General features: G+C 43.1%; 1 protein-coding gene across 1 annotated transcript in view; it reads left to right on the plus strand.

Moving 5' to 3' along the window:
- LOC141116945 (low affinity immunoglobulin gamma Fc region receptor III-A-like) overlaps positions 1-8,485 on the plus strand; it is a 34,071-nt gene extending 25,586 nt beyond the window's left edge. The window contains exons 5-8 of the mRNA XM_073609460.1: positions 2,011-2,172; positions 5,260-5,331; positions 6,416-6,441; positions 7,856-8,485. Coding sequence (XP_073465561.1) covers positions 2,011-2,172; positions 5,260-5,331; positions 6,416-6,441; positions 7,856-7,957 — 362 coding nt within the window. The 3' untranslated portion in view covers positions 7,958-8,485. The remainder of the gene's footprint in view (positions 1-2,010; positions 2,173-5,259; positions 5,332-6,415; positions 6,442-7,855) is intronic.
- Positions 8,486-11,458: the final 2,973 nt, after the last annotated feature.

An 11,458-nucleotide genomic window follows, 5' to 3' on the forward strand; every position in this document is an offset into this window, starting at 1 on the left:
CTGGTATTTGCATGGCGTCCTGTAAATCTTATTGCAGATGGTGGGTGGTGGTCAAATTTAAAGTGGTTGGGTGTTCCGTACACAGCAGGTGGTAGCACCTTACAAAGTAATAAGAAAGTGACAGTGCACACAAAATATGTAAATATTGAGCTATAATTTAATAATCTGTATTTTAGATGGTACTCAACATGTTAAAGGTTCCTGAAACTAGTGATATCTCCATCGTACTTGTGAAATCTCAGCAGGACAAGACATCTTTCTATCTCCTCCATTAAGGATTCCATGTGCCAGTTTAGTCAGTCCATTTAGTCCTGTGCATATCAGTGATGCTTTCCACTAGACCAGTGGTCACCAAACTGTGGACCTGGGGGCAGATGTGGCCCTTTGCTTGCCTTTATCCAGCCCTTGGGGCACTATTCCTCCCACTGATACAAGGCAGAATTCCTCTCACTGACACTAACAATGTGGCACCATTCCTCCCACTGTCACCAATATTGGTGGTACTATTACTTTCCCTGATACCAATGAAGAGGCATTGTTTACTCCCTCTAATGCTGTGGCATGTTATACTCATACTAGCCTCAGTATGGCTTCCCCAAAATCTGAAGGCCAGTAAACTGGAACTTTGATTAGCATGTTTGGAGGCCCCTGCACTAGACCCAAGTTAGGCAGAGACCTCCCACCTTGATCTATGGCTAGTACAGCAGCAGATAGGGCCCCCCAGTTTTGTTTTCTGATCTTGGATCTTGGTGCTGTATGATCTCGGATACAATGCTCCAGCAATGGGGGGGCATAGAGTTTAATTCCATCCAAAGAGTCATAATGAATTTTCAATTTCAGTACCTTCCTTAAAGATCTGCCCACCTAAAAGTCATTCACTATATCAGGAACCTGATTTTCTGGATCTGCGTTTTTATTAATATAACAGAGGGAGCTGGAACACACAAAGGTGGGCAGGAATACCCAAAGCTCCCATGTGGACAGAAGTTGTGAATTGTGCAAGTGAGATCTTGCTCTTGGAGTGTCTATGCCATACAAGAATCCAGGGGCTGACTCAGCCCACCAAGCTCCACCAACCACTAAGATATCACTTTTGAGTTGACTGATCCTTTAAATGCAAAATCTATCCCTGGTTTAGTATATTCACCTCTTGTGTTGGAATTCTTCCTGTACTGAAGTCATAGACATCAAGGAAAGGTTGCCTTGTTCTACCACTCAGTGTTTCAAGTGCAGCTGATCTGAGGATGTGGGGACTTGCAGTATGTAAATGGACCTCATAGAACAGTCTGGTGACTGTATATTTGAAAAAGGGGAGCTGTCATTCTAAAAAGTAACCTGTCAGTTTACCCATGCAGGGAAAATCTTTGTTTCCCTTTCTATTCTCCTTCTGCTGTTCCATTTGTCAGTTGGAGAACTTCTGGATATGTGACCTTTCCACCATTCTCCCAGAATGCATGGCTCAGACCTGACCAGGCAATCATCACTATGAACACAGTCACATTTGGGGGGGGGGGGTTAGAAGGTCATTAACCTTGTATCAAACTGAGAAGATGTACAGAGGTTAGGCCCATGGCAGACAAACTAAGCAGTGATGGAGCACAGGGAAGGTTATTATCATTATATAGGGCAGATAACCAGTCAAAAGATTCTGTCACTTTTCCTTGGGTGGGCGAACTGACATTCACATTCACCTTGCTATCCCTCCATGTGAACATTTTCTGAAGTATTTACAATGATTAAAGTCACAGAGAAAGATAAAAACAAAACTTTGCCAAGACATAAGCAGAAGTAGCATGTTCAGGACACATTGCACACCTACTAACACAACTTCCTGTCTGGAGATCAACCCGAAGGGATCTTTCCAGAGCATCCAGTTCAATTGACCTGACATTCCTTATTGGCAGAGATGGGATACAGGAGAAGTCAGACAGTATCAGTGCATTCTGTTTATAAGTTAAAATATTGTGAATGGTTTAGCAAATAGTTTTAATCATCACTTTTTTTTTCTAGAAAATGTTTTCCTAGATGAGAGACGAGCAGTCCACAGTTTCCCTTGGATTCCTGTTTCAATTGCTCTTCTCCTAATATTCATCCTCAGTCTCCTGCTCTTCATCTTTAGACAACAGTTATCTCTATTGATCAGAGGTGGCCCTCAGAACTATCCAGTCACAGGTATTGTTTAGAAATTAGGGAACCAAGTATAAATGAACTACTTGAAAATATTTAAACTATTGTGGTGCATACAATGAGGTTGTAGGCAGGTGCTTTTCCACTGTAGGTGGCGCTCATCCACAGTGGCATTGCTGTTGGAGAGGAATTCAAGAGGATTGGTTCTTCTATGTGTAGCACTAACTCTCAGTGGAGCTGCTGATTTATACAGGCTTGTTACCTTCACTCTCGACACCCCTGTTTCACCAGCACCAGGTCTAAGGTTCCGTTGAGTTTACCTCTGGACGATGAAAGCACCAACACTTGAATACGTTTTCAATGCTTTATTGAACCAAGTAACGAAGGAAGTAGCAGAAAAGAGGCAGGAGGGAAGCTACAGGGAAGCTCAAATACCTTTCTTTACGATTCTTGAGAATGTCCTTTAAAGTTGAATATTGTAATCCAATGCAATCCCCTTGTGGGACACAATCTCTGCTCGCCTGGATACGCCTCTCTCACTTGCCTAGCAGCCAGTATGCAGCACGAACAAAAGTCTCTGCCACAGACTTGCTTGAAATAAATCCGTACGATCCTCTGCCACAGGATATGTTAAATTTTGCGGTAAATGTCAGACACAGTACTTGGACCTCTAAGCCAACCAGGCAATACTATGCTGTGGAACTATTTTAGGATACGTCCTCCAACAGAGTCACCAGGCCCCTCTCCAGACCAGCACTCTGCGTGATCCTTCCATGATGGGTCCTCCCCTGGGATCTCCCCGGTTGTCCAGCTTCTTCACTCTGGATAGACAGCTCAGGACTATTCCTCGGCTGCTGTGGTAGGCCCCAGACATGCTTCTGAGCCCACCCACGCGCCGCAGCGACACGGGCCTCCGGAACGGAGGACCACGAGGTAGCACTAACGCATACCTGTCGGCCAGGAGGGCCAGCAGGTGGCTGTAAAACGAACCCAAAAATATGGCGTCTGTCCTATAAATTCCCTCTCCCAGAATGCAACTCGGAGGACCACCTCCACCAAGTTGTCTCCGGGACAGAGGAGCACCCATACGCTTAGACACGTTGCCTTTCCAACACTAACCAGTGGTAACAGCGACACCCACCAGCTCAGAATGGAAACGCACCCAACGTCACCCAAGCTGGAACAGAGGCAAATCTAACTTCCCTAACGAACAAGTTACTAAATTTACCTATCAGTGGGTAGATCATAAATCTACCAGCGCTACATATGGTTGCCTGGATCACTGGGGAAGCTGTCCGATTGGATGCTGCTGTTCCATGTGACTACAGCCATCTTGGGTCAGACAAATCACTGGCTCACTTTAATATCTTTGCTAATGAGTATCAAATCCCACCATATATACAATTACTCTACATCTTGGGTCAGGCAGAGCCTATTTAAGGCCCTGGCTCCCAGGCTTGGTGCACATTTTGCGAGTGGGTAGAGTAGGGACAGATACCCCATCTATTAGGAACAGAACTAGTGTCAGAGAAAGATTCTGGATGAGAAGGTAAAGAGTGGGGTTTGGAAATTTCTCTTGACATCTGCCTGCTTGGGCACAAGAAGGCCAGGCCGCATTCTACCCCTTCTAACAGGTGCTGTCAGTTCAGATGAAATAGGCTCTCTAAACACTGTTGGGATCCGTGAGTGTTCCCAGTTGGGCTGTATTCCCACCAGGTTTATTGTGAACTGTCTTTGCATTACGTCAATACAAGTTCTTGACATCGCACTTAGACTGTGAGTGTCATTGCCGCCGCACCACGCTGCACCCCACCTGCAATGTGATTACAGGAAGGAAAAGTCAATAATAAGGTTGAGGTCAGGGTTCTGTGCAGGCCACTTGAGATCATCCACAGCAAACACATCAAACCATGTCTTTATGAAGCTGGCTTTGTACAAAGGTGCACAGACATGCTGAAACAGAGAAACAGAAAAGAGCTTTCCCCAAACTGTTACCACAAGGGTAGAAGAGCATAATTCTCTAAAATGTAGTTGTATGATGTAGTATTAGCAGTCCCCTTTACTGGGAACACCTGAGCTCCAGCATTTGGGTTTGGACTGAGATGTCAAATAAGCATATATGAGTATGACGGTCAGGTGTCAACAAATGTTTGGCCATACAGTGGATGGGTCGATGGGAGGTGTATATTTTACTTTATGAAACAGTTATGTGGAAAGTTAGAATGCCTAAGCTTCAAGGGTTGTTGGAGATCTTCTCTGATTTTTAGGCAAGAAGGTAGATCATTTTCAATGTGTATATTGTACTCTGATATTCAATAGCAACATAGAAAGTGAACTTCTGTATATGTAATGAGATTGTTGGAGGTCTTCCTGTATGTTTGTCAATGCCAGGGGTCAGGCTAGGAGACCAGCAGCTATAGCAGTAGAGAGGCTCACATCGACCAGCTGGATAAGTAAACAAGCGGGTCACCCTGGCAGATGATGCGGGCTCACCTGAAGTGCAGGGTCTAAGCAATAACCGGTATTCACCAGATTCTCCTAATGGTGGCGACGGGTTTTGCCGCTTGTTAGTACCAGGTCGTGGTCCTCAGGATTGCCCCACCAGGAGGTGAGCAATTCATGGTCCTGAAGCAGATATAGCAGGTAGGGATCAAGCAGAAGCGTAGTCAGTAAACAAGCCAAAAGTCATTAACAAGTGCTTGCAGGTTGGAATCAAGCAGTAGCATAATTGAGGAACAAGCTAAAGGTCGGTGATGAGTGGTAGTGGAGATAAGGACAGCTGCAGGCATGCAAAGGAGCAAGATGTTGACTGTGGAGAGCACAATAATCTGGCAAACATGAAGTACAAAGGCATGGCCAAATTGGATGTTCATGGGAGGAGCAAAAAGTTCAAGGTTTACAAGAAACAAGGTACAAGGCAAGATTATCTGAGGGTTCAGACAGGATACCGTGCAGCATTTCAGGTGGCTCAGCAAGGAGAGCTACTGCTGGGCACAGCGGAGGTCGTAGGTTCAGATCCTAGTCCCGATAATGCTCTTACACCTCAAATCTATTTACTCTATTATTATACATATTATGATAAATATAAAAATGTAAAAATATTGATGAGGATTCTTTTCCGTTATTTCTCAGAACCTGTAGAACTAAACAAAGTGGAAGAAGATGTTTCCTACTCGTGTATTAACACTGATAACTTAGAGGAGGGTGAGTTGGGTTTTCTTGCTATAACCAGTGAAGTATGTTAAAGTAAATATGAGGTTTGTTCATGCAAAAAAAGTTATATTAAAAAAACATTTAAAGGCTTTTTTTATCTTATATTTTTGAGTAGGGAGTGGTCAAAACCCTTGGTCAGTAGGTCAGTTTCATTTTTGCCATCTGTACCCCACTAAGGAGATTCCTTTTTTACTTTATTTCTTATAGATGCAATTGGAAGTGGTAAGAAAACTCTCTTAAGAAATTCTCCCTTAGACAGTTGTCACTGGAACAAGTGTCCCCATGTTATCTTTATTCCTGTTCTGGTGGTATCTCAAAATGTTGGATTTTCCCTCACTATGAGTCCCAAAGCACTCATTTATTTTGATCTGCACTTTACTCACATCTGATTAGGGTGGAAATCCTCATACTTGCCCTGAAAGTCTCGGGGGGGCACATGACCTTATGGTCAGGATTTCCCTTTTGGGGAACTTGAGTGGACTGTCCTTGGGATCCGCTCTAACAATGTGGTCACTGAATAAAGCTTGGGACCTATTTTGGGGATCCATGGTGTGCTGGATCTCTGGTTCTTGAACCTCTTTCTTTACTCTTATAGACAAATCACTGGCTCACTTGAATATCTTTGCCAAGCTACTGTGACCCAATATTCTGTAACTCAGTGCCATTATTAAATTCCAACCTTCATAAACCCATGTGTGGAAAATATTATATGTATAATATATAGAGTCACGAACAATAGCCATATTGTTTGTAATATAATTATTTCCCATCATCATCACCTCCATCTAGTGGCCATAATATGGTATTTTCCTGACATACCTCATACAAAAAAATACACATTTTAGCCACTAGGTGGAGCTGGAGATCATAGAAGATAACCATATTATAAACAATATAATGATCATTCATAGTGCCTGTTTGAATAAGACATCTGCATGGCAAATTTGTTATACCTAGACCTCAATGTGCATTGGGGCCAAAATTGTTACATTCCGTAATAAAAGCAACCGATATTAGATTCAATTTACATAGCTTATTTCATATTTATTCACATGCCTTTTCTTTCTTTGTGTAGCCTGTCCTGCTCCAAAACATCAAAGAGTAAGTAATTGTTTATTGTTAAATCTCCTTCTACTACTTGTATATCTAAGGGATGGTGTCAGGCTTACCCCCAACGCAGGTGGTCAGACACTATAGCTAGTTTCTGGGTTCTCCACCTATAGCATCCCCCATTCCCATAAGGCAAGTAGGCCTACCGGCACTCAGGTGCCCCCAGGTCTTATACACAATGCTATAGTGCCAGGCCTCCGTACCAGGGCAGGTGTGAACTGAGCACAGTGGACAGGGACTTGCGGTTGGCAGACAGGCAGAGTGGTCAGTGACAGCTTGGGTTCAAGGCAGGCTGAGTTCTGAGTGTAGTCAATATCCGATCCAAACTAGCAGGCAAGGCAGACAAACAGGGAGCTTGGAGCACTTGTTACACATGCTATCACAAGCACGAGACTGCAGGCTTGGCTGGCTTAAATCAGGTTTGGTCTTCACCCAGAGACTGACCACATCAATCACCCTGCAGGTGGACAGGCAAACAGGGAGAATGCATCACAGCTAAAATCAGGATGCTGGAATAAGACCAACAGCTATATATATAAAAAATAGAGGGCTCTAGGGGACAGGACACAGTAATGTGCACTGGGTTTATACATACACTATGTTGTCAAGAGTTTTGTGACGCCTGCCTTTACGCACACATGAACTTTAATGACATCCCAGTCTTAGTCAGTAGGGTTCAATATTGAGTTGGCCCACCTTTTGCAGCTATAACAGCTTCAACTCTTCTGGGAAGGCCATCCGCAAGGTTTAGGAGGGTGTCTATGGGAATGTTTGACCATTCTTCCACAAGTGCATTTGTGAGGTCAGGCATTGATGTTGGATGAGAAAGCCTGGCTCGCAGTCTCCGCTCTAATTCATCCCAAAGGTGCTCTATCGTGTTAAGGTCAGGACTCTGTACAGGCCAGTCAAGTTCCTCCATCCCAAACTCGCTTATCCATGTCTTTATGGACCTTGCTTTGTGCACTGGTCCAAATCATTTAGTGGAGGGGGGATTATGGTGTGGGGTTGTTTTATAGGTGAAGTGAACTTAAGGTGTCATCATACCAAGTCATTTTGGACAATTTCATGCTCCCAACTTTGTGGGAACGGTTTGGTGATGGCCCCTTCCTGTTCCAACATGACTGCAGACCAGTGGACAAAGAAAGGTCCATAAAGACATGGATGAGCGAGTTTGGGGTGGAGGAACTTGACTGGCCTGCACAGAGTCCTGACCTCAACCCGATAGAACACTTTTGGGATGAATTAGTGTGGAGACTGTGAGCCAGGCCTTCAATATAGTGTATATATTATTTTTTTTTAACGCTTATCACAGTTTAATTCTTCAGCTTTTTGCAAAATGAAAGTACACCAAGAAGCGATAGCTGTGTAGAGGTCCAATTGTCTGTGCTTTATTTTTCTCTGCCAGGACGATCATTCTATTACATACTCACTTGTGGCATGCGCAGACTCTTCAAACACACCAGAAGGAATATCGGTCAGAACCGTCTATGATGTCGCTAGATTTTAATGAAGCAGAACAATAGAAAAAAATGTGAATTTCAGTGAGTGTGGACAGTTACCCATAACTGTACATCTTGCCAGTCAAAATTTAATTCTTTTATCACCTCATACACTAGAAGAAATTTATATAGAACGGCAATTTCATGCATTTTTGAGTGCCACATTCAGTATTTGAAGCTAAAGAACAAAAACCCCTAGTGGTGGACTTTTAAAGCACGTACAGAGTAAAAAAGTATTAATATACAAAAGTAGTTTTTTAGATATAATGTATAAAAAGAGTTTAAACATGTAACATAAGGAATGCGTTTATAACATTTTCACCATTGTACATATAGTGATATACAGTACACTTGCACCCAACGCGTTTCGGAGTACACGTATTTCCTTCCTCAGGGGTATGTGTTAGCAAGAGACATTTCTATTCTAAAATAAAATATATTGAAAAGAGAGGATAAGCATATATAGCATCACATATGTACAATATTCCACAAACAATAATAATCTTTTTATACATTATATCTAATAAGCTACTTTTGTATATAAATACTTTTTTACTCTGTACGTGCCTTAAAAGTCCACCACTAGGGGTTTTTGTTCTTTAGCCTCATCCACTAGAGGGCACTAGAGTACAGTGCACACTTTTGGGTTTATTTAGAAAAAAAAATAAATTGCATAGCCATCTGTTCAGTAAATTTTCATTTGTTCTGTGGTAATTGGGCAAAAATAATTTTTTTACATTCATTTGCTAATTCCCTTTAGCGTTCTCTAGAATTGTTACAGTGTATCTCTTGTTACAAAGACGTGTGTATTCCCTATGCTCCTCAGCTTCATCTAGTGGCCATTTTAAACCACCTAAATCTTTGACAGTGAGCAGTCTGTTGAAGTATTGGAACCGTGGTGTCATTTATGCTGATACCTTTGCATGGGAACTTTGTAGCCAGCGCAGGTCATCCCCTTGGTGGGAGTCATGTGCTTAGGACCATGGAAATTGTATACAGAGCCTGATTTCATTTTCCCATAGAAAGGACAAGTGTCTGGCATTCCAGGAGACACTCTTACTGAACGCCCCTGAGTGGAGTCTAGCAACAGTAATCTGAATAGGAGAATATGGGAGACCTGGCTCGTGGTTGGATTTGTTAACGAGTCATTTCTCAGTTTTTTTTTTTTAGAGAGCCAAGGATCTGTCTTTAAAGACAAATAGGCAATTAAGCTCAGTGGAGCCCCTTTGAGTGACAACAGGGTGTGCCAGGGACTTCTTGGGGCTAAGGCTTCATAGGACAGGGGGTCACTGGAGCTTCTTGGGACTGGGGCTTCATGGGACAGGGAGTCACTGGGACTTCCTGAGACTGAGACTTCATTAGACATGGTGTCACTGGAGCTTCCTGGGACTGGGGCTTCATGGGACAGGGAGTCACTGGGACTTCCTGGGACTGAGACTTCATTAGACATGGTGTCACTGGAGCTTCCTGGGACTGGGGCTTCATGGGACAGGGAGTCACTGGGACTGGTGCTTTATGGGACAGAGTGTCACTGGGACTTCCTGGGACTGAGACTTCATTAGACATGGTGTCACTGGAGCTTCCTGGGACTGGGGCTTCATGGCACAGGGTGTCACTGTGACTTTTTGGGACTGAAGCTTCATAGGACAAGGTTTCAGTGTGAATTCTTGGGATTGAAGCTTCATAGGACAGGGTGTCACTGGGACATCCTGGGACTCAGGTTTCATGGAACAGTGTGTCAGTGGAGCTTTCTGGAACTGGGGCTTCATTGGACATGGTATCACTGGGACTTCTTGGGACTGAAATTTCATTGGACAGGGTGTCACTGGGATTTCCTGGGACTGAGGCTTCATGGGACAGGGTGTCACTGGGACTTCCTGGGACTTTCATGGGGCACGGTGTCGTTGAGACATCCTGGGACCGAGGTTTCATGGGACAGGGTGTCATTGGAGCTTCCTGGAATTGGGGCTTCATGGGACATAGTACCCCTTGGACTTTTACTGACACATAATCACACACATAGGTTGGACTTGATGGACTTGTGTCTTTTTTCAACCTCACCTACTATGTAACTATGTGACTTCTTGGGACTGAAACCTCATAGGTCAGGGTGTCACTGGGATTGAGGTTTCATGGGGCAGAGTGTCACTGGAGCTTCCTGGAACTGGGGACAGGGTGCCACTTTGACTTTTTGGGACTGAAGCTTCATAGGATAGGTTGTCATTTTATGATTTCTTGGGACTGAAGCTTCATTGACCAGGTTGTCATTGGGACTGAAACTTCATAAGACTGGGTGTCGCTTGGACTTCTTGGGACTGAAGCTTCATAGGACAGGGTATCATTGGGACTTCCTGGGATTGAGGTTTCATGAGACAGGGTGTCACTGGAGCTTCCTGGGACTGGGGGTTACTAAGACAAGGTGAAACATAGGGTCCTACATTTAGCAAGGTTTCATTAGGACAACCTGGGAATGGTTTTGTTTGGAAAATGGTGTCACTGTGACATCTTGGGACTAAACCTTCCTGGGACAAGACATTACAAGGACATCCTAAGACTGGGGCTTTCACATGTCACATAGTAATTTACGAGACAGAATGCAGAAAATATAATGCTGCTTTGCAGTAGGAATTAGAGCTTAGATCGGGTAAACTCTTATTTTACAATAATGTGGTATGATGCTGAAAATACTATTTTAATGTTTATGAATGATGTGTTGCCATTTTGTTTGTTTGGTTTCAACTTCATATGTCAGTAGAAGATGTCTATTTCTGTAAACTCCTGCTGTCTAAACTGAACCATGTTGTTGGTCTTTTTTCCATCTCTTATGCTGGCCATACACTATACGAAAAATCGGCCGAAAAATCGTTCGTATAGACACTTCGTTCGTTTTTCGGTAAGTTAATGGGCACAAATCGATAATCGTTTGTGACGTTTTTGTGGGAAAAAAACGAACGGGAAGTTTGGAAAATTTCTGCCGAACGTACAATAAATTGCAAGGTTAATGTGTTTCCCGTCCGAACTGTCTGCACTAGGTATATGTAAAAAAACGAACAAAAAATGATTTATTCATGTCCACTGAACAATTTATCGGTCATTATATGATGGCACGATTGTTTGCGGTCACGGTCGAACGTTCGTTTTTCGAAAATGGGTTCGGACGATTTTCTGTATAGTGTATGGCCAGCATTAGGCTTCCTATGCTTTCCCTCTATCAGACTGTCTGATTACAGATTGTGTTCATGATCTAGAGCTTAAAAGACACCATGAAGAAATAAAAAGGCATGCACATGTGAAACATTTAATTACAAAAATAAGTTTAATTGTATAAAAAGCATCTTTTTTATAAAAATATATATATACACCCATTTAACTTTTCATGGTTTATGAGCTTTTGTATTTTATACTAATAAGGATGGGCTCTACTTCAAAGCTGAGACCCTTCTCTGACTCGTGTGAACCAATAAACCTCTCCCAATCATTAACAGCTGAGCTGTGTACCACCTGCTTAT

This window comes from Aquarana catesbeiana, linkage group LG13, assembly GCF_042186555.1.
Source record: "Aquarana catesbeiana isolate 2022-GZ linkage group LG13, ASM4218655v1, whole genome shotgun sequence".
Taxonomy (NCBI): domain Eukaryota; kingdom Metazoa; phylum Chordata; class Amphibia; order Anura; family Ranidae; genus Aquarana; species Aquarana catesbeiana.